At 36.0% G+C, this 24,624-nt stretch overlaps 1 protein-coding gene across 2 annotated transcripts in view; it reads left to right on the top strand.

Annotated features, from left to right (window-relative positions):
• Positions 1-24,624, top strand: part of AKAP6 (A-kinase anchoring protein 6) — a 492,411-nt gene that overhangs the window by 394,846 nt on the left and 72,941 nt on the right. For both annotated transcript variants that reach the window (XM_049612916.1, XM_049612917.1), the window contains 2 exons: positions 368-514; positions 3,570-3,794. In XM_049612916.1, coding sequence (XP_049468873.1) covers positions 368-514; positions 3,570-3,794 — 372 coding nt within the window. The remainder of the gene's footprint in view (positions 1-367; positions 515-3,569; positions 3,795-24,624) is intronic.

The raw sequence follows: 24,624 nt of genomic DNA, 5'->3' as shown, positions 1-24,624 counted from the left end.
AGCGCTCTGGAGCCAAATGTTGACCCAAATTAACTGTAACAGTATTTTCCTAGACCAGGTATTTTCCTACTTGGAATATTTTAAATTAAAGACCCAATGTGTGTGTAAACTTTACTTTAATGTGACATAAATTTTAGTCAACTAAATGGAATACCTTGGATGTTTATGTATGTGTGAGTAATATATGCTTTAACTGTTTTCAGCACTATTGCTCAACGACTCAAGGTACTTAGGTTTAGCCTTCCCATAAATTTTATTGGAAACAAAAACTTTTAACCCTCATGAGCGTCACTAACTCTGTGCTCAAAGATTTGCAAAGAACACCTGTCTCCCTAATGATAGCTTTCCTTCTCTCTTCTCGTTTTAGAGATACAGTGTGGAAATGTCCATCAGGGACCTGAAAAAGACAGAGCTGCTTAGTAAGGTTGAAGCTTTGAAGAAAGGTGGCGTTTTACTACCAAATGATCTCCTTGAAAAAGTGGATTCAATTAATGAAAAATGGGAACTGCTTGGGGTATTTGCATTTTTATTACTGTTTGTAGGTTATGTGTACATTTTTTGTGTAGTGAAGTACTCTATCTGTCTGATTTCTAATTTGAAGCACAAATATCTCTCTCTTTCAATTCACTACCTACATTTCAAACAAGCTATTTATGCTATTATGAGGAAAAAACACTGCTTTTCCTTTTCTGTGGGATTTTTTTTTTACACTGAGCTTGTCTCCTCTCAGATTTTAATAATTTTGGTTCTTTAATACATACAAAAGTAAGTAAAATATGCCATGTATTATGGGTATGCACCAAGTGAACTATAATACAGTATATCTGATATACACTGACTGTCATGCTTGAATGAATGTTAATAGAATTTACTCTGAAGGTACATGTTAGAGACATCCACTGTGTAACTATTTACTGTACCCTTCAGATGAAAAGGGGAGTTGTCACTACAGCTTTCAAGTGACACTAAAGCCACCAAAACAAAGATGCAAATCTGACCCAAATCTGAATTGCAGAATGAAATCGGCCTCTGTTTTGTGCCTCAATTTCCAGCTCACTTTTAACAAAAGCCAAAAAAAAAAAAGTTTCATGTAATTCATTTCACGCAATGATGGGCTGGGTCTCAGCCAAAGCCTGAGATGCAAGAATCTGGCAAAAAGGCAATATAGAGATTCTGTTACCCAGAGACCTGGATGGCACTGTGCACGAGACAGTACTGTCCTTTTGTTGGAAGACAGCTGAGAGAGAGAGAGGTTAGACTGTATTTTTTCATCAACTTCTCTCCTAAATTGCCTTCACTTCAAATCAAGGGTAAGCTAAATTTGTCAATTACTTAAATGATTAATTATAACAGCAAAGTATGGGTGGTGTCAGTTATGGAGCATAATTTTGCATGCCTTCCATTTCCTGCCTCTTTTTTTTTTTAATTTTAAAGAAATAATACTCCAAAAATATTTTGAATAAAAAGCTCTCCGTGTACCTTGATGACTTGGAGGATTGCCAGTGTTCAGTTTATGCCATACTTAATCTAGGTGATTAAAAAAACTGCAAGTTTAAATCCTTGCTTTCTCATCTAAATTCACTAGTCTCTACACTTGTGCAAAGTAACTTAAAACATGGAAAGTTTTTACTCTGACCTACTGTTACATTACTTTTTAATAGTAATTAATGGCTTCCACCTCATAATATGGTGATTTAAGTTGGAACCTACTAACTTGTACAGAATTCATTGATCTCCTGCAGGAGAAATGTGGTTAGCGTACGACATTTTTAAAGGGTTGTTTTGCTAAAGAGATGAGAACAGCAACTTTATGTGCTTGATAGAAAGAGCTGTAGTTTAATATATCTGTTTCTAATTTGATAAATAACTAAACACAATCTTTTTTGAAAATTATTTGATGTCACGTATATTGCTTCCTCAACAAAAATTTTAAATCAACATAATATTAAAGAAACAGAATATTTAGCTATCCTTCATGAGTCAGATACCCGAAAAACGGTTGCCATTTTGACAAAAATACCATTTGAATACAATATGCAGAGTTTTGTCATGATTTAGGGGGAGAGAAGGGCGGGGGGAAGATTTTTAACAAAACCTGTGCTGCAGTAACACCACCAGGCATACCGCTTTAATTGGCATGATTACATTTTAATTGGCATGAAAAAAATTTAAAGACAAGGATTTTAACTTCTAACAATAGTAAAATAGAGGGATATGGTTTTTAATATTACTTTCATCTAAGGTGAACAGTGTGGAATGGAAATACATTAGAATGAAATGTCAGTGGTGCGTACAGTTTAATCTGTGAAATTTTGTCCCCTGTGCTGCATATTACTCTGTCTCAATTGCATATTAAACAACCCTATCAAGGCAGGCATTGGCATCTGCTGTGCTGACACAAATTGTGAATTAAATGAAATTGATGTCCTCTGTCGTATATTTATGAAGACGGACCATTCTCTGAAGTATTCTGTTTATGAAGAATTTATGATTGCAAACTGTTCCAGAACAAAAAAGTGGCAATAAATTCTTTTTTGTGACCCTACCCTCCAAGGGCATTGATTTCACCTCCTGCTGCTACTTTTGTTACAGCATAAAAACAATAGCTAAATCTGGATTCCACTGAGGGTCTTCAAATTATCAATATTTGCACCATGAAAATACAAGGGTGTTGCCAAGAAAGGCTATTTTTCTGTTATGATCTCCTAAAGATACTATTTACAGAACACCACACAGCAAATGAATGTTTGTTGACTTAATTTTATTTGTGTTTTAAGCTTATTTTTGTAGGTTTAATTCATCATTATAGATTAACTCCTACTGATTCTCCAGAGTGTTTTCCATTAAAAAAAAAAAAAAGCCCTCCCAACTGCACATTCATGCCATAGTGGTTAATCTAAGAAGGCTTCTAGCATAGTGGATTGGGGCTTATTTTGACACATATATAAGAAAATCTAGCAACCAGAAATGCAAAGTGGTTAAGGGTGGGGTTGAACAATTTCCAAGTCAGGTAAAATGTGCCAACAGCACCGAGGAGGCTACCCCTTCTGAACAGCCCTCAGTCATATATGGTTTGGGGAATTATACTTTATGAAACAAAACAAAACAAAACAAAAGGAATTTAATTCTCCATGCATAATCTACTCCTGGCCTCTTTAGTATATTGATTAAACTCAGACTTCTATCTCCTGAAAATGTTATGCAGACACTAGTTTACTGTAAACTCCCATCATGAGAATTCAAATGAATTTTCATCAGTGTCCATGGTGAACTTTTCCTTCCTGTTAAAGGAAATTATAAGTGAATGAGGTCTTCTTAAGCCTCTGGTGGTGGTCAGAACAACACACATGGCTCAAGAATTCGAAAATCCTAAATGGAACAATGAGCTAATCTGAACTGAATGTCAGTTGTGAAGTAGCAGGTGCAGCCGGACACCTTCCAGGTGGCTCTTGTTACCAGCCAAACTGTGATATGTTTTTGGTACCTGAGCTAATCTATGTTTTTGTTTTTTTTTTTGTTGTTGGTGGTGTGTTTTTGTTTTTGTTTTTGTTTTTAATCCGATGCCTTAGAAAACCCTAGGACAGAAGATCCAGGACACAATGGCAGGGCACAGTGGGTCTGGTCCACGTGACCTGCTCTCTCCCGAAAGCGGAAGCCTGGTAAGGCAGCTGGAGGTCAGGATCAAAGAACTGAAAGGGTGGCTAAGAGATACAGAGCTTTTCATCTTCAATTCCTGTCTGAGACAAGAAAAGGAAGGAACAATGAATGCTGAGAAACAACTGCAATACTTTAAGGTAATAAAAAAACAATCCAAGTTGATAAAAAGCTTTCTTTATGGGAGGGATGAAATATTTATCAAGTACATAAAGTATTATACCCATGTATCTATGTATCACTGTGCACTCAAATGTTTCCTTGAATTTATAGACACCCTCCACGTTTCTTGTACGCCAACGTCTGTGTGTGTATAAAGATGAACATTAAGCATATCAAATACACATTGTATGGGGGGGGGATCTCTGCTGCTTGTGTGTTTTGTGCAGTGCCTGTGGAGGGAGGGCTTTGATAAATTAAAAGCAGACCAGCAAACACTAAAGATTCCTGAGGACTTTGAAAGGCAGACCTAAATGTTCCATAAATAATGTGGCTAAAAATACTTCCATGAAGTGATATGATAAAAGCACATGATTTAATTGAATACCATTAATGCTAACAAAAAGAAACATAATTTTTACATGTGAGAGTATCAATTATTTATGGAGGGAAGAAATAAAGTAAGAGGTTCCTACATTACAGGCATATTCCACCATAGAAAAATGCCAACCTTAGCAACACAGCTATGTGTGTGTTCACTGGACGTCCACGAAGAAGCATGTACCTCATTTGTGTCCATGGTTTATGCACCATCTATTCAAAAGCAGTTTAAAATTCAAATATTTTCTTGTATTGCCTATGCTAGTCTATTCCCTTTGAATCTTCCTGTAAGTGCAGTGATTATTTAGGCTCTGGCTGTTAACAGTCTGAGGCTCTGGGGTTACAGGATATGAACTTGGTGCCAAGAAACCTTCTGGCATAAATAGTCTCAAAGAGGAGAAAGGAGAAAACCAAGAAGGAAAGAACTTCTTAGGACCAAGGAATTGTCCCTTTTCGATGCTTTCCAGGACCAGGTTTTATTCACTCCCAGCCCCTCCCCCCACTGCCATCCCCTTGCAGCCCTGCAACCTTCCAACTGTCTATCGTAGAATTGAGTCACATGATGGCTCCCTTTCCGTCTGCCACATAAGCAGGCTCATGTTGCTTACTTGCATAGCCTTAGAGGAGGAGCTGTCAAAGGTAAGGCCACAATACTTCCCAATAAACTGTCTGCATTACACACCTGCAAATTGCTTTGGTTGAAAACCTTCTCTTCTGCCGCTGAACTGACAAGACCAAACTGGAAATGAAATGAAAGCCTCTTTCCAAGGCAAATAGGTTTTACTCTCTAAACTCTAATGTCCAGAAGATTTGTTATTTCATCTCTACTTGTCTTGCCCTAACCCCCATCGCAGGGAGATGGAGCCTTCTGGTATTTCCCTGTGTTATTTGAACATAGCATGCACCTTGTAAAGCATCCTGGTCATTAGTAGGCTGGATGTTGTGAAATATATTTTTTCTCCACAGTGTCTATGTCACAGCATTAATGAACCAGTTAATGACCCCAGACAGCTGTGTGACCTTGGTCATGTTCCTTATGTTATCCCTTGGTGCCTCAATTTCTTCATCTAAAATATGGGATGCTGATAGTATTTATCTCACACAGTTATGAATTTATATGTATAAATTATTATTTCTGCTTTTTTTGTAATGGTACATTTAAAGGCCAGAAATCTCTTAATATTATAAACCCAAAAATGTTATACAATAATTGGAAATAAAAACAGGAAGTTTGTTATTACAATTATTTATATACCTACACCATATCTTATAGATATTTATAAACAACTCCCCCTCCCATGTTTGTTGTTATTATTATAAATGTAAGAGTGAGCTCTTCTGCATTCATTTTGCTGACGCTTCCAAAAGACATTAGCTTTATGCTTTAGCTTTGTATAGTGTCATGATTTTCAGCTATCCTAGTAACAAATTTAAGAGAGTTTAAGAAACAAAGGAGAAACAGTGAGAGAGAAAAATCTCTAGACTTCCAGATCAGTAGATAATTCCTAGGTGTCCTAGTCATTTGCTAATACTTTGTAGCCACTAGGGAAATATTCACTACATCTGAATCACTATTTACCATGTGCATTTTAGTGCCTGAAAATAATCCTAGGATTTTTATTTCAAAAGTGCCAGAGACTATCATATGCTCTTTGCTGTTTTATTTGTTTTCCTCAAAGATTGTTTTTTCTTAGGGCATTTTTATATTTTCAGTGTCGCTGGTCATCAAACTAATTGCTTTTGTACCCCATTCTTACATATTTAACTGGTTTTAAAGTAGGCATAGACATTTTTCTATCCTGCCCCTCCCACAAAAGGTAAGACTTTGATGATAATGTTCATCTCTCGATCTGATTTTCTGGCCCTATTCCATCCCCTGCCCTCCTCACCTTAGATAATCATGAACCCCACATTCTTTGTGCCCTTGCTTTCCTTTGATAGGAAAGAATATTTTTTTTATTTTATTTGTTTTTAACTTTATTAAAAGGTAATCATGCTGTCTATTATCTTTTAGGACTTCTTTTTTCATTTAATATTGTAATGACAGGATTCATTCATGTCATTGAGAATGGCTATAATTCATTTATTTTGATATTTGTATGATATTCCATTGTGAATATATACCTGTATCTAATTTCATGCTAATAGCAGCCTGTGAAGTTGGTATAGGATCTTGATTTTGCAGGTATGGAAATGGCCAGTTGAAGGTTAAGTTTTGTATGTCTAAGGCCAGAATGAGTGGTGGAATTAGGGTTTTTTTTCTTTTGTTTTCTAAACAAATTTTAAGTTTTTTATTTATTTTAAGAGACAGAGAGAGCAAGCAGGGGAGGGGCAGAAAGAGGGGGAGAAGGAGAGAATCCCAAGCAAGCTCTGCACTATCAGCATCGAGTCCTACGTGGGGCTTAATTAAACTCAGGAACCATGAGATCATGACCTGAGCAGAAACCATGAGTCAGATGCTTAACCAGCTGAGCCACCCAGACACCCCTAGAATTAGGTTTAAATCTAGGGCTGTCTGACTCTAAAGTCTATTCTCTGAACTACTATGCAAAATTGATATTTATTGATATTTACTGAATTCCCTTCAATGCTGGATGACTCAAAGAGAAGAGCAGAACAGAACTAAATGTCACTATTGCTTTGTGGTTGGTTTATCAGTCACAATCTTCAGCAACTAGGCCAGAATAGCAAATAGTTTTGGCTATTGAAGATCTTGGGAGGTGAAAATATTTGTGTTTTTATTTTACAGTTTTATACTATATCAGTGTAGACCTTTATTTTTGTAATGTGTCACTTTTTAAATTGAAACTTTCAAAATTTTTGAGATTATGGAGTCTTGATAATTCTCTATAACCTGAAACTTGGGTCCCTTCTAAAGTTTTGACCTTGAGGAATTTGATCAGATAAGCTAAGTGGATCTAGCATGATGGCACTTCTTTTTTGTTTTTTAAGAAAGCTTTATGCCTGTCTGTTGGAATAAATGTCTTTCCTAGCCAGAATTTTAAATATTTCTGAGCTGTTTACTCTTTAGTGCTTAGTGTATGATTAATCAAGTGTTCTGTATATTATCACGTTCATTGGAAGAATCAAACCAAATGTTTGTAATATAATAATACTGTAACATAATGTTTATAACCTGTCAAAATCATAATTGATAATAAGCATATGCAGAATAAAAACTTTTTACTTACCACAAATCCAAAGAACAGATACCCTCTGCCTTTTTACGTGATAAAATTTCTCAGATAGGCGTTATTAAAGAATTTTTATGTGTGGAACTCTTTGCCACAATTTGCCTCTTCTTGTGGGTTCCCAAATGTCTACTGCTGTCATTGGTCACATGGAAGACAGGCTTTATCCATAGGATTTAGCTTTATGATTCTCCATTCTCTATAATCTCAGGCTTTTAATGGAACAAACTCCTTTATATGACACCCAGAGTAATGATAGATAAGCCACAGTGCACTACCCAGGAGAACGGGTAGGAGGGTGCTGCATATGAAAAGGAAAACCTGTCCCTTTGTAGACAGAACTGTTTCCTTCTTTGAGTTTGGTCTGGGATGAGAGAAAGGATCAGGATCTTAAGTTTTCAGAAAAAGGGAAAAAGCAATTGTGGAATGTATTCTTTTTCTTTAAGGCAGTAAGTGTGATAAATGTGGGATTAGACACAAGGTGAAATTCTACCTAAGAAACAAAGAGTCAAAGCCCAGCATGGGAAGATACATGAAGATGTGAACCTGAGACCCTTGGGACAGAAATGCAAAATTGTCAATGAGTGAACACATCATTACAATAAAATGTAGAAGGCACGTCAGAGATTTCATGAGGTCAGCTGGCGAGCTGTTTGCATGCAGTTTCAATGCCATTGCCTGGAAAGCACTACTTTTTAATGATGGCCCTTCAAAGAGAAAATAATTACCTAATCATATGTTTATTGTATTCCATAACTAAATTCATTATTCTAAAGACTCAAATTGGGGAGAAATTATTCATTACCAGCCAGAGGAGGCTGCAGCACTGGACTGGGCCCAGAATCAGCCTGGGAAGGACAAGTTTAGAGTTGCCAAGAGGCTCTGTCATCAAGAAGGTGAATGAATGAGTGGAATAGATTTGGTAAGCTTGGCAATGATTAATGCCCCAAATTTGCTTAGCAATTTAAGTTTGACCAAGCACTTTTATGCAAGCTATTATACTTAAACCTTAGACTAATTACTAATTATGTAAGTTGAAAATTGTGGTCACTTCTTTAAGAATGTTTTTATTTATTTTTATGAATGAAGAACTTGAGATGTGGAAAGTCAACATGACTTGTTTGAATCCACATAGCAACAAGGAGCAGAGACAGAGCAACAGCCATGGTCTTTGGGTTCAAATTCCAGTATTCTCCCTGTCACTCACTGATCCTTCAAAATGAACACTGAAACCTTGTTTTACTCTAAATCAAGGGTTGGCAAACATTTTCTCCAAAGGCCAGATAATATAATCTCTGTCACAGTTACTCAACTCTGCTGCTGTAGTGTAAAAGCAGCCACCAATAATATGTAAATGAATTAGTATAGTGTGTTCAATAGAACTAAGTTACAAAACTATTTACAAAAGTGGACAGTGGGTCAGGTTTGACCATCAGGCCTTAGCTTCCTGACCGTGCTCTAGATTACAAAAATTATCACAAGCATGGCAATGGTACCCTCTGCATCTCCTTTGAGGAAAGGAGGCCATGTGGGAATTGCAGTAGAAGGAGACAAAATGTTCTTTAGTAATTTTAACAATGACACAATTACAACTGGTACTTATCACCTGCTCATAGGATGTAAGTCACAGTTTCGAAATGTCTTACCTGCATTTGCCTATTTAATCCTTATCACCATGCTGAGGCAGGTAGTTTTTTATTCTGTATTTATAGATGAGAAAGCCAAGGCAGGGAAAATTGAAGTAATTTACTTAAGGTCATTCAGGTAGTAAGTGTTAGAGCCAATAGTCAGACCTAGTAAGTTTATTATTCCAGAATCTGCCACTACTTTGTATACTCAATAGTCCCTAGGTCAAAGATCTACAAAACACACATCAACTGGTAGCCTGCTCTCACCCCATGTCTGAATACTTGACAGCCAGCTGAAGGAATCAGCAAATCAATGTTTGAAATCTTAGAAATTAAAATTTTTAGGGTACAGTCTTTAAAAGGATTTCAAATTAACTATTAAATGTGCAGCATTACTAAGTAATTACTCCGAAAAGGGATATCACTAATGTACTTAAAAAAAGAGAGAGATAAATAAAAGAGCTAAACACAGTTCTCATGCTTTAAGAAACATTTTCTCAAATCTCACTGTAATTTCCAGAAGTAAAAATTGGACCAATCTGGCCAAGACATTTAGAGGGAATTTCCCATGTCCACTGTGACCAATCTCAATGGCAGCATAAATAATCACACTGGTTGTGTCCCCGCAAACCCACATTTTTAAGATTAGGTTGAAAGACAGAAGAAAATATTTTGGAAGTTTTGAAATATGTGAAAGGAAGCTATGGTTCCTACAGGTTCAGGATCATCCCTGCTGCTGTGTCCTGGAGCCATTACAAACTTTGTAATGATGTTGTTGGCAAAGCTGCAAAGAATTACAGTGATTCAATCTGGCTGTGACAAAAGCATGCAAATGCTTTCAAAATCAACAGACATCAGACAGGATTTAATCTTTTCTATATGTCTTAGATACAATTTTTTAAAAAGCTATTATATTAACCACGTTAGGTTCATCAAAAGAAAATACTGAATTCAGCTTTTATCAGATATTTTGTCCCACCACGTATAAGAAATCCATCATCTAACACTTTGGAAGTAATTTTAAGTAACTGGATACAATCCAGAACTGTCTTTTAAAAAATTTGGCTGGGTTAAGGTTTGAATTCAAAGAGAGATTTAAATAAATGTTATACACACTACCATTTGGGTTTGGTGGGAAGATCCACAGGAAATTTTTATTGGCAGTCTTAGTGCAGCCTTCTAAAGTGAAAAAAAAAAAAGAAGAAAAGAAAAAAGAAAAAAGAAAGAAACAACAAAGACCTAATTCTTTCTGAGCACACCTTTCACTAGAAGGAGATACTGAATGATTCCCATGAAGGGGAATGAGTTGAGGATACAAAGATATAGCCGTGTACTTATTTCAAAGGTGTCATTCGTATTATTGCTATCAGGTAAACCAGATTCATGGAAATTAAAGGCTGCAATGCTAACCTAGGAAGATGAGAGGGAGATCTCACCCATCTTTACTTTATCGCTGCTTAGAAAATCAGACAGAATTACATTTAGGCTCTGAAGCCACTGTGATTAATGTTTCTATTCTTAAGTCTTAATTGATTTCTTAACATTATTTCAATGTTATTTTTATTGTTAACACACTCAATTTGGGTAGAAAATGGGGAACAGAATTGTAAACTTGTCTCCATGCTCTCCACTTATCTAAGTGTAGGGTGGGAGCAGTGAATCTGTTCCACGTTAGGGAAGAAGCTTACACAGGTGAGTTCAAGATGCTTGGGTTTATCATGACTCTAACTATTTCTAATCCCTGATTTTAAGCCCCTTAGGTTTCTCATCTTACAAATAGGGATAATAATAGCACTTAGCTCATAGAGTGGTTATAAGATACTATATATGAAAGTTGCTTGCAACTAGAGCCTGCATAGTAAGAACTCAATATATATTAGCATTATAATTACTATAGCATAAACTGGTCTTTTTTTAAAAAGTATTTATTGCTAATACAGCAAAGTAAATAGATAAGTAGTAAACATAAAGAAAAGTCCATGGGGTTTCAGTTACTTGAGGTAAGTTTTATGCTCAATAGGAAGTGAATTATCTATCTTATTGTTTGGTCATTGACCTATAATCATGTAGGTAAAACCACAAGAGGATTGTTTTCCTCTAAAGGCTAGCAAAAAAGGAAGCAATCAGTACACCTTCCAAGTTTCCCCTCTCACTTGGGAAAAGGACAGTTCTTTTGGGATGCAGTAGACCAGATCCCAGATTATCAAAGGTGGATCTCCACATCAGGCTATTTTTCGGCTTTTGAGCAAGATGGCAAAACAGCTGCTTAGAGTCCCTTTTCTTCCCCATTTTCTATCTCCCTGACCTTCTTTTGTAAAGTCACTCTTTTTATATCTTCATCATATTTCTCCTGGTTTACTGCTCTACACACACAATTAGAACTCCACTTAAGGAGAGAAACAAAATTTATTTTTTTAGTGTTAATATTGAGTTGTGAATCCTCTTCTGTAACTTTAGTACCACATCATTCTTTTACAGTTTACCAATTAATGGTAGTTACAGAGTACCCTTACTAGGTCATGTTTGTTGGCAACATTATGACCTAGGATTTCCAGCTGTGTGATCTCAGTAAATAATTTCTTTTTGCCTGATATTATTTATTTGTAAATTTAGGCTTTTTGTTTGAAAGGCTTCCCCTCACCTCTAGCATTCTGTGACTGTGTCGTAGCCATCTTTTTCCTTGGATGAATCTATTCAATTATAGATGTCATTTAATTCCTCTAAACAACACTTCATTTGCCGTAAAACTTCTGGTATACAGACAATTCTGTATTCCAGGAGTCATGTTTACTTCGTTGAGAATGATGCTTCAGAAGGACAAGGGCATCTTTTGAACCAAAGTTTGTTGCCTTTGGCACCACAGTAGCCAACTTTGTCTTTATATCCATTTCATTTCTAACATTATAATATCTTTATAATTTGAATAGACATGCGGGTCTAAAATGGGAAAGAAAAGGTTTTCCTAGTTATAAATTTCAATCAGAAAGGTGGCACAGGTAACATGAATATATATGTTTTTGTTGTTTTATACATCATCAGGACTCGGTTGATTTAAAAGTGCAAAGAATTATACAAATGGCTGGTAGAGTGATGGCAAGCAAATGTACAGGTCTGTGAGAAACAGAATTCAGAACACTCTTGGTTAAAATTAATGAACCAGGTTGAAGAGATGGGGGATTTGAATGTAACAGAACTAACCAGAGACCCTACAATCAGAGGCATTGCCTTATTCCTTTCTCATCTATTAGGTGCCTTGAAGTCCTTCACAATATGTCTAAAGTCTTCATATATCTTTGCCTGTCATTTGGTTATCAAATTTTTAGCATGTTGTTTTAGGTGATTTTTTTTAATAAATTGCATTCTAATCAAATCTGAAAGTCTCTATCTTTTAATAAAAAAGTAAGCCCTTTCACATATAGTTCTTTTTTTAATTTGAGAGAGAGAGGGGGTACATGTTTGAGCAGGGAAGGGGCAGAAGAAAAGAGAGAGAGAGAGAGAGAGAGAGAGAGAGAGAGAGAGAATTTTAAGCAGACTCCATGCTCAGTGTAGAGCCTGACATTGGGCTTGATCCCACAACCCTGGTATTATGACCTGAGCCAAAATCAAGAGTCAGAAGCTCAACTGATTGAGCCACCCAGGCAGCCCACATTTAGTTTCTTGATTAAGATTGCTGATCTTTTAACTCATCATGTTCCTTCATTTATTCATCCAATAAATATTTCTTGGACACCTACCATGTGGCAGGCCCTGGGCTGAGTGTTAGCAATGCATGAAGCTTACACAGTGGTCTTGTCTAAATATTTTGCTATAAGGCATGTTGTTTTCTTCATTTTTATCCTAGTGAATTGGAATTTTTTAAAAAAGATATCCCTTATATCCAAGAACAAAAATGAATCTACCTTTTATTGATGCCACTTTTAAAATGATAAATTGACTTTTCTGCATCCTCTACGCTATTTCTCCATTTTTGCTGGTATCATCTTGGATGCAGTTATTACCTAATGTTATTATTATTTTACTAATACAATGACATTCTTTCTCATACTTGCAATAATTTTTTTTATGTTTGCATTATATTTTATAGGAATATGAAACATGATTCAGAATTCTTTATAATACTCATTTCGTTGCTCAACATCAGTTTTTTTTAATACCACGGTTTTCCATTAAAAAAAATTATTCTTAGTACTATTAGATTATCTTCTAATAATTTTTATAGGAAAAGTGCATTCTTAGTATATGCTACAAACCTTGTGTGTCAGAAAATATATTTTACTTGACCTCACAAATGAACAATATCTTGGCCAACTGTAAAATTTTGTCATGGAGAATATAACCTTTGACCATCAAAACTGCTAATGATTCTTTTGGCATTTACAGTCATAAAGAAGAAGGCTGATTTTTGTTGCTCCATAGTAACCTTGTTTTTCACTTATCTATGGCTGGGTGTTGGTCCCTTTGTATTTCTTTTGCTGGGAACCTGGTGAGTCTTAATTGATTTTTGACAACTGAAATTTTGCTTTAGATCAGAGAGTTTTGCCTACCATTTGATTATCACAAGTTCTCCATATGTTTAGTTTAGTTCCCTCTTTCTAGAGGTCCCATTCTGTGTATATTAAGTCCCCCAGATCTTTCCTTCACTTAAAGAAACCTATTTTTATTTCTACTTTTTAATACAGGGACTTTTGGTGGAATTCTCAAGGTTTTCTGTTTTTGCAGTACCTAATTTTATAGTTTTTCACTGCAATTTTTAATTCAACAAAAGTTCTCTTCATCTTTGTACAATCTTTCCTGTTCTTGATTTGTTTCATTTGCAGAAGTGCCTACCTACTTCAGTGCCATGGATGCAATATCTTTTTGCATATTTTTGAGAATTAGATTAAAATGTTCTAAGGTTTTCTTTTTTCTTATACTAATTCTATTTCAAAAGGAGTCTATTAGTCTGTTGCTTTGAGTGCTCAAACTGGGCCCTCCTTTTAACTACAATGTCTATTAATCTATGTGTTGATTTTTCTATGTCTCTTTGTTCTTAAGGAGAGAGTTTTGTTTGCCAGGACTGAGTGTTAAGGTAGGTCCTCTGAGAGAGTCTGTAAGTGGCTTCCTCTACAAATATTTCAGGCCCTGACAAAAAGGAAATGGAAAATGTAGATTCCCTTGAGTTTTATGAAAATTTAAGAATGAGAAAATGTAGACCATATACAAGGGATAGCCAATTGTCCATCGATACTGAAACATGGGTACCTATATAACTAATATCAGGTGAAGTTTAAGGCAAGCTAAGGAGTCAATATTTTTCTCATTCATCAGGGGCATCTTCAGTGTCCCAGAGCAGCAGAGTGGTCTTGCAGAGTTGTGTGTCCATCAGTGTTCAGAGAGAAAGCCCCATTAGAAGGTAACTATGCTGTAACTTAGGTGATACGTTCTGGGGACTTGAACTAGTACAATTATAGTGGAAGATAGGAGGAGGCTGGATTTAAGAGAGTCCTCCTGTTAGAGATGACAGGATTTAGAAACTGCTAATGCTGGTAGGGGTGAGGAAGTAGGAGAAAGCCTTCTCAGGACTCACTCCCACTAAGAGCTCCTCTTTTCCTGGAATGCAATTGCCTCTGCCTTCACAGTCCCCTTTAAATAAGAAAATCTTCAAGAAAAGGCATTGGAAGTAATAGAACACATGTAAGGATGGAGAGGCTCTGGTACCTAAAAAGAGAAGCCAGTTCAAGATTATTTGGAGTTAACATAATGTGCTATGGAAGTAAATGGGGCATTCCTGGGGAGGGACAAGGAAGTTACTAGAGTGAGTGACTCTAAATTGACATCTGAAGTGAAGGAGGGGGAGTGTGAACAGAATAACATGTGCATGTGCATGGAGCTCTGGAGATAAGAGACTTCTGTGTTGTTTTGTGTACTTATTTAAATGTTATTCTTGTGTGTATAGGTATGAATCTATGTGTCTAGGGGCACCTGGGTGGCTCAGTCGGTTGAGCGTCTGACTCCGATTCAGGTCATGATCTCACAGTTTGTGAGTTTGAGCCCTGCGTGGGGCTCTGTGCTGACAGCTCAGAGCCTGGAGCCTGTTTCCGATCCTGTGTCTCCCTCTCTCTCTGCCCCTCCCCTGCTTGTGCTCTGTCTCTCTCTCTTTCTCAAAAGTAAATAAACATTAAAAAAATTTATGAATCTATGTGTCTTATCAACAAACTAGAGTGTAAACCTTTTTTAAATTAAGCTATTTTTTAAAAGCAGTATGAGGTTCACAGCAAAATTGAGGGAAAGTTACAGAGATTTCCCATATACTCCCTGTCCCTACTCATACAGAGCCTCCCCCATTATCAACATGGTACCACCAAAATGGTACATTTGTTACAGTTGATGAACTTACAATGACATATCATGATCACTCCAAGTTCATAGTTTGTATTACAGTTAACTCAATGCTATACATTCTGTGGGTTTAGACAACTGTATAATGATATGTATCCATCATTGTGGTTTATTATACCAAGTATTTTCACTGCACTACAGATCTTCTGTGCTCTGCCTATTTATTCCTAGCCCCCTTCCCCCTGCCCCAACCCCTGGCAATCACTGATTTTTTTTTAAGACAGAGAGAGACAGAGCATGAGCAGGGGAGGGGCAGAGAGAGAGAGGGAGACACAGAATCTGAAGCAAGCTCCAGGCTCTGAGCTGTCAGCACAGAGCCTGACGCAGGGCTTGAACTCACAGACTGTAAGATCATGACCTGAGCTGAAGTCGGATGCTTAACCGACTGAGCCACCCAGGCGCCCCATCACTGATTTTTTTTACTCTGCATAGTTTTGCCTTTTCCAGAATGTTGTATGGTTGGAAACATACAGTGTGTAGCCCTTTTAAATTGACTTCTTTCACTTAGCAATATGCATGTAAGATTCTCCCATGGTCTTTTCATGGCTTGGTAGCTCATTTCTTTTTAATACTTAATAATATCCCATTGTCTGATTATAACATAATTTATTAATTCATTCACCTACTGAAGGACATCTTGGTTGCTACCAAGTTTGGGCCATTATGAATAAAGCTACTATAAATATCCATATGCAGATTCTTGTGTAGAAATAAGTTTTCAACTCCTTCAGGTAAATACCAGGGAGCACGATTGCTGACTTGTATGGTAAGAGTATGTTTAGTTTTGTAAGAAACTACCAAAATTTCTTCCATAGTGCTAGTATCATTTTGCATTCCCACCAGCATTGAATAAGAGTTCTTTTTCCACATCCCCTTCAGCATTTTGTGGTGTTAGTGTTTTGAATTTTGGCCACTCTAATAGGGGTGTGTTGATATTTCATTGTTGTTTTAAGAGTATAAACTTTTTAAAAGTAGGAACCATCTTAAAGTATTTGTTTTGCATACCCTTTATAGTACCATAGGCAATGTACTTTAGAGTCACTAGATACTTAAGAAGTACTTAGCAGATTGCAGATCATCATGAGATGGGACCTGAGATCATTTAGCTAGCTTAACCTTCTTATTCCGAAGAAGAAAAAACCAAGTCTCTGATAAATTAAATAACTACCCAACCAGAGCCAGATGTCAGCCCACATCTCCTGAATCCTAATCCAGGCCATAGTCCAATAATACCAAACCAATGATTTCATGTGAATTAATACTGATGTCTTTGCAATTTTCACAACTCAATTTTTTCTCTATAAAATAGAGATAATAAGTCTATGTTATTTGATGATTGGAAATTTAAAAAAATGATCATTACAACAGACATTGTGATTGACAAGAAATGTAGAAATGCTTGTTAATACTATGAAGTCCTATTTTAAATAGTGTTAAAAATACATATGACAATAAACCAAGACTCCTCTGGTATTGGAATTCAGAGACTTACCATCTTGACCTGCAACAGCTTCCCATTTCCAGGGGCTTTGCTCTGGAAGTTCAACTCAGTGTACAGTTTGCTATCATTTTTCACCTTCTGTTTATGTTGCACCTCCATATGAGGAGCTTAAAGAGCTTTAGAGACATTAGCTCATTAATCCTCCCCAAACCTCTCTAAGATAGGACGGAGGCATAAATCATTATTCCCATCTGGAAAAAAAAATAGCCTAAGTTATCTCTCTTAATTTCACTGATGCTCTAAACTGTTGATTAAATCCTAACTTATACCCTTACATTCAGAATATTGCATTCTCTTCCCCAAGGATATTTTTCTTTCTTTTTGAATTTAATGTCATGAGGATAAGTGTAAAAATAGATCAATGGGTCTGGTGTTAGAAGTTCTTTGAAAAGTACAGGATAGGTGGTAAACCAGGTTCTTCCTTCCCCTCAAGCTCTCCTCCTTTTCTCAAAATGTCCTTCTTTATAACCCTTCAGTCATGACAGGAGAAATGACTTTTAGGAATTAGAAGGATGTTTCAAGACCCATTCATTCCTTTATCTGTCAGCCAAGATTACCACCAAGAGAGCCAATGGATAGCCATTCAACCATGCCATCCTAATTCTCAGTAAAACACTGGTGCAATGGACTTCAAAACTTCACAAACGTAACAATGGAAGTTAAAATTTTCAATCTTGTGTGCTTTGCTTGGGCATGTGGTTCTCACTATAAAGATATTTGGAGCTAGACTTTGAATATGTTAGAACATGAGCAGAATACATGAGCAGAATCTGAGGCCAAGCAAGGTTGATTCATACAAGTGATTGCAACAGAGCACTTGCCCAATTAGTTTCCTACAGTTCAGGACAGTGAAAGGAAAAATAAATAAAAATGAAAGATGAAATGAAATTAGTATTCTTTCACTCCTACAAGTTCTCCAGAGCAGATGAGAGTCAACTTGCAACTGATTTGAGAAATATTCAAAGTTGTATTTTATTATTTTTTAGAAGTCTGTCTTAGATAGACTGATATTTTTCCTGCCTCATAACAGAACAAGATTATGTCATAATCTGATGCCAGATGTGAAATGCTAAAGGATCATTGCATTTTAGAGAAAGAATATGGAGGGAACATAAAAGTTATATGATTTACTTGAGATAATACAACTACTTATTGCCAAACTAGGCAAAGACTCTAAGTTGTGTTTTTTTCCCCTCAGTCCAAGTTGCTTCTCAGATGTTTAGTTAGAACACCTTCATGCCCTGATGACATATATTCTGCCTTGCTGCCAAAATACTAGATGAGGTGAATGAGGCCACTGCCCCCCAATATACTCATTCATCTTTTGGGGAGCAAGCAGGAGAGAGATGTGGTATCTCTTCTCAGAAGAAATGAAAACATCATCCTTGTAAAAGGAAAATTAGGGGCGCCTGGGTGGCTCAGTCGGTTAAGCATCCGACTTCAGCTCAGGTCACGATCTCACGGTCTGTGAGTTGGAGCCCCTCGTCGGGCTCTGTGCTGATGGCTCAGAGCCTGGAGCCTGCTTCCGATTCTGTGTCTCCCTCTCTCTCTGCCCCTCCCCCGTTCATGCTGTGTCTCTCTCTGTCTCAAAAATAAATAAACGTTAAAAAAAATTAAAAAAAAATAAATAAAAGGAAAATTAACTTTATTCAGGAAAATGCTCTCAAAAAATTCTCCTAGACCTCTGCTTTATTTTAGTTATGGGAGTGTTTAAAGAATGAAGTTCTTATTACATTTCCTTTTCACAAGGTTCTGGAATATTGCTTTGAGCTAAATAATCATTATAGCAATTTACCAGTTGGCTAATATTGAGTCAGCATCTCTCTACTACCTAATATAATGGTTGAAGAGTGTGTTGCTGTTATATATTAGTTAAACTTCTAAACGACCCTGAGAGTGTGGTTAGTGTTACTGCACATCTGGGAATACTGAAAACTGGCGAGAAGGAGTCAAGTTGCCCTGGGCTTCCACCACAAAAGCAAAGGAAAAGAGCTAAGAAGCAATTTCCTAGTTATCCAAACTCACAGGAAAATGTCCTGTTTAGATGCCATAAAAATAAAATCAGAAATATGAAGTTTGTAGAGCTGTCTATACCTCAGTTTCTTCCAGGTCAGGGAGGAATAAATGAATAAACAGAAGGATCTTTCTAGTGTTGACTTTTTGTCCCTAGTATCATTTTCCTCCTTTTTAGTGTTGTTATTCCCCAAAGCCTAACTCTCTTCCTGCATTCTTATTGTGTCCCACGTGTTCTTGAATTCATTTATTTCCCATCTGCAGGATTCTGGAATAACAGTAATACTTCCCTAAAATACCAATTCCTAGCTGTTCTACTTCCAGTAACACTCCGAGCTTTGTGACAAGTGCCAAGAGTGGCTTCATAGGAAATAAACAATGTTACTCAGAGATAAATTTGGGAAAATGGGGTCTGATAGAGGAGAAAAGGAGTCAAATGTATGAATGAGAGAGCTAGAAAATACCATGCAACAGAGCTGAGCAAGTCATGAAACCAGTTAGTTCAGTAATCTGTCCTCTCCTGCGTGTTCCACACTACCCCTGGGAATTCCTCCCAGGTTATCCTTGCTCCTGTGTTCTCTCACTTTCCTTCTTTCTCCTTGCTTTTCCTTGCTATTTCATTCTTCAAGTGTGGTCTTTATGATGATCCTTCTTTTGTAGATTTGGCCTAATGGATGTATTGTGCTGTACCTTGTCACATAGAATTATTTTCTTCCTTTCCTCAAGACCAACTTGAATATTCCTTTGACCTGGCTAGTGAATACCCAACATCCATTAAAAACGAAGATGAGTTCAGGTACCTGGGTTCAACAGAGAATCTAGAGGAAGAAAATCAGCTTTCTCCATTCCCCAGAATTACTTTGAAATGATTCCCATGGAATCTAACAAGAGATAAAAAGCACAGTGGGTGTTGTAAATAGATTTCAAAATATAATAATGTAAAACTAAATGGCAATTAATACCTTATCTGCTTATGAAAAGAGTGATTGTGGAATTTTAAGAAAAGGTATTTTGTAGTATAATGGCTAAGTTGCATTTATATCCAGCACCCTTTCCCCCTTTTTGCTAAAAGTTACCTTTCTATAATTGCAGACCAGTTTAGCATCTTAACAATAATGGACATGTTTTTAAAAGATTATTGCCAAAAGTGCATTCTTTATTCCAGAGAGACTCTGTAATAGATACCAGCATTTTAGTAATGATACAAGCAATCTGTAAGCTATTACAGTTTTCTTTAGAGTAACTTAATCTTCATATTGTTTTGTATGTCTGGAATTTTAATAGTGTTTTTAATTTAGAAAAGGAAGTATATAACATATTACTAATTACATGTGAATATGAACTAAGCACACGACCACTGAGCTTGATTCTTAAAAACAAACATATTTAAAAGTACTTAAGCTAATGTAGGGAAAGTCACAAAAAAATTAAAGAATACCACACAGGGATAGCAACAGTTTTTATGGAATAACAAAGCAAGGTCTGCAATTCTAAAATGGTTATTATATTTTGGTCCACAGCTAACAAAATAGCCAACAGAAATAGAAATCTCCTTTCCAAATATAATTAATGTTTTTCAACACATGAAAAGTACAAACAATTAAATGAATGTTTGTAACAAACTGATTAGCTTTTATCTTGATGACACCATTCATCCAAGAATTTATAGTATTAACCAATAGTCCTGGTGGCCCTAAGTGATCCAATCTAGTATCCAAGTGAGAGGATACTAGATTGCAAGAAAAAGTAAAAGCTTTTTCTAGGTCAAAGGTCAAATTAAGTAGGCCATGAAAGTTAAGGTAACTTGACTTTGGACCTCACTCATTTGCTGCCTCCATGAACAGAGAGGAGATGATTTTTCTTAAAAATGGAAGCACTCACTGGAAATATTTTGATTTTAAATGGTTATAACAAATCATTTGGTGTTAGAATCTAGACTTATATTGTCATGTACAATTTTGAAACTATTTTGGCACACATCCCAGACCATCTTCAAGGAGCTGATAGAGATGTGCTTAGTAAACCAATTCAGGGGTCTTTAATGCTATTTTTAAAATCCAGCTTTTACATTAAATAAACCCGTGTGTTATTTTGAAAGAAGTTATAATCTACTTAAAACTGTCATTCTGTGTTTCTAACTTGCAATTAGGTGGTATTTCCAAAATGTCAGACCTAGATTCTGCTTCTACCATCACCATAATAAAATGTGACAGCCAAGATATTATATCAATACCTTTTCCATAATTAGCAATAAGGATCCTGCCAAGGGTTAACTAGAAAAGTTTCATAAACGTTTTTCTACAAATGGTTCTGAAGGCAGTATTATGCTTTTGAAATCTGCTAATGTAGCAAAGACTCATGACAACCAGGAGACAAATCTATGAGCAAAACTGTTTGGAGAGAATAGTTTTGTAGTGTATGATGCATGTTATGTAAATGAGCTTATTAGGACTCTCATCTATTTTATTATTGGTGACCAATTTAATAGAGGCATTTAAAAAACAATATTTCTGCCTGACTCCTAGAAATGAAGAAGATACATTGATATAATTGAGAGCAAATGATTGCATGTCGTGCCATTTAATCGTGTCATTTTTCAATTGCTATTTTTTGCACTTCACTGCATGCTTATAGAATATTTAGCTTCAATATAGATTAAGTCCCAGGGTTCGCAACTGAGCTGAGTTCCTATATTGGCTGACGCTGTCTTTTAAGTTTGGAATGAGTTAAAATATGCAGACGTCATTTGCCCATATTTCCTCTAAAATATGCAATTCATCATTCATACCTCAGTTGAGGTATTTTAGTTTTTTTGCTGTTTTGAAGAATTACCCCTTTACAATTTCTGGATGGAAATTCTTAATTGCAACACTATACACTAGATACAGTTGAGGTAAGCACATAATTGGCTCAAGAATGGTGCTCTCAAGACCAAAAGATCTGCTGACCTTTGCTGGGAACTCTGATAATCATTTGCCTAATAAATGTTTCTTACTTTTGTTCAATCTCTTTTTGATTATGTATTTAATTTACATTTTTCTCAGAAAAAAGATTATCCTCCACTGTCTGCTAGAATATGAGGGTCTTGAGGGTAGAAAGTTTGTCTGTTTTGTTCACTGACACATCTCAAACACTCAGAACAGTGCCCATTACAATAGGTGCTCAATAAATATTTGCTCAGTAAATGAATTTGTGTTTTTTCCATCTCTGCTCTCACAACCACGCTAGAATTAAGAAGAATTAAGAATAGCAGAGTACTATTTTTTTAAAGATTTTCATTTATTTTTTTTCATTTTTTTTAATGTTTATTTTATTTTTGAGAGAGAAGGGGAAGAGGGACAGAGAGAGAGGGAGACACAGAATCTAAAGCAGGCTCCAGGCTTTGAGCTGTCAGCACATAGCCCGACGCGAGGCTGGCACTCAGGAACTGTGAGATCATGACCTGAGCCGAAGTTGGACACTTAACCAACTGAGCCACCCAAGTGCCCCAAATGATTTTCATTGTTAAGTAATCTCTACACTCAACATGGGGCTTGAATTTACAACCCCAAGATCAAGAGACTTATGCTTTACCAACTGAGTCAGTCAGGCACCCCATAGATTACTAATTTTTAACTTAGGTCTAGAAACAGGTATAAGAGACACCTATGAAAAGTATACTGAAGTACATTGTTGGCTCTCTTATCAACAATAACTTTATGGTTGTGGCCACTTCTGGTTGGAAATAAGGGACAGGAACAGTCTTAAAATGGAGACATTTTATAAGCCTCTTCAAGCCTTTTAGAAAGGAAATGTAGCATAGTGTTTTTATGAATTAGCTCAGGATTCAAGTTGCATGGGGTAACATCCTGCCTTTGCTGCTTATTAGCCATGTTATCTTTGGTCAGTTACTTAACCTCCTTGTGTCTCCATTTCCTCATTTGTAAAATAGGTACATGACAATAATATATATTTCATAGTGTTGTTGTGAGGATTAAATGAGCCAATACATATAAAATACCTAAAGAATGCATAGCAGAAAGAAATACACAAATAATGTTTGTCACTAGTGTATGAGATTAGTGAAAACTAAAAAAAATACTAAGAATAGTGCTCTAGCAATTTAATAATACTCAATGATTGTTGGCTATTATTTTGCAATCAAGTAAATCCTTGATTAAATATTCGAGGAGAACATAACATTTAAAAGATTTCTTATAGGTTCACATACATATAGTTAACTTAGAATGACTGTTGGTAAAATACATGAAGTACATCTGATATGTCACTTTTCTCATTTTCATATGGACACCAACAACACAATGGATTACAGTTTCATAAGATGTGTGATCGTGCATGAAACTCACCACTGCAGTAATTAGACTTAACTAACATTCTTTAATTTCTACATTTTCTTCAACTCCTTTAACAGATCCATGCTCTTCTATATATACTTTTCTGTTTATGTTTTATGATATTTCTAGAAGTAGGACAGCTATATTAAAAACAGCACTGTATTATTTTTATCATATAGCAGAATGTCTTATCTGTTGACTGAGATTTATAGGTTTGCAGTTATGACTCTATCCCAGGGAATTGTATAGCCATTACTTTAAAAAAAATAAATGAAAGCTCTAAGTTTGCCTTTATTTAAGTGTATTAATATGTGTTTGAACTCACTGTTGCAGAACTGTGATGTCTGAATGGTATTAGTAATATCATAAGATCTCTTGTCATGACACACCCTAAATGTATGTGTGGTAAATTCTCTGATTCTATTACCAGTTATGTGGCTAATAATATATACCTGGCCTTACCAAGAGATTAAAAAAATAGCTTTATTGTGATATAATTCACATACCATAAAACATAATTTCAGAATGTTTTCACCAGTCCCCAAAGAAATCCCTTAACCATTAGCAGTCATTCCTTATCCCCCACTGACTGCAACCCAAGGAAACCACTAATATACGTAGTATGCGTTTGTCTGTTCCAGACATTTTATATAAGTGTAATCATACAATTATGTGGCCTTTTTGTGTCTGGCTTCTTCACTTAGCATAATTTTTCAAGGTTCATTTATGTTGTGGTATGTATCAGTACTTTATTCCTCTTTTTTTTTTTAATGTAAGCTCTATGCCCAACACAGGGCTTGAATTCATAATCCCAAGATTAAGAATCAAAGGCTCTACCAACTGAGTCAGCTAGGTGCCCCTTTTGTTCCTTTTTATGGTCAAATAATATTCCATTGTATGAATAAAAAATACTACATTTTTTGGATGCATTCTAACAATTTTATTTTATTGTATTTCATATTTTTTTAATTTTATTTTTTATTTTTTAAAATTTATAAATTAGTTAGCATATAGTGCAACAATGATTTCAGGAGTAGATTCCTTAGTGCCCCTTACCCATTTAGCCCATCTACCCTCCCACAACTCCTTTAGTAACCCTCTGTTTATTCTCCATATTTATGAGTCTCTTCTGTTTGTCCCCCTCCCTGCTTTTATATTATTTTTGTTTCCCTTCCCTTATGTTCATCTGTTTTGTCTCTTAAAGTCCTCATATGAGTGAAGTCATATGATTTTTGTCTTTCTCTGACTAATTTCACTTAGCATAATACCCTCCAGTTCCATTCACGTAGTTGCAAATGGCAAGATTTCATTCTTTTTGAATGCCGAGTAATACTCCATTGTGTGTGTGTGTGTGTGTGTGTGTGTGTGTGTGTGTGTGTGTGTGT

This window comes from Panthera uncia, assembly GCF_023721935.1.
Source record: "Panthera uncia isolate 11264 chromosome B3 unlocalized genomic scaffold, Puncia_PCG_1.0 HiC_scaffold_1, whole genome shotgun sequence".
Lineage (NCBI taxonomy): Eukaryota > Metazoa > Chordata > Mammalia > Carnivora > Felidae > Panthera > Panthera uncia.
This window is presented reverse-complemented; position numbering and strand designations above follow the sequence as displayed.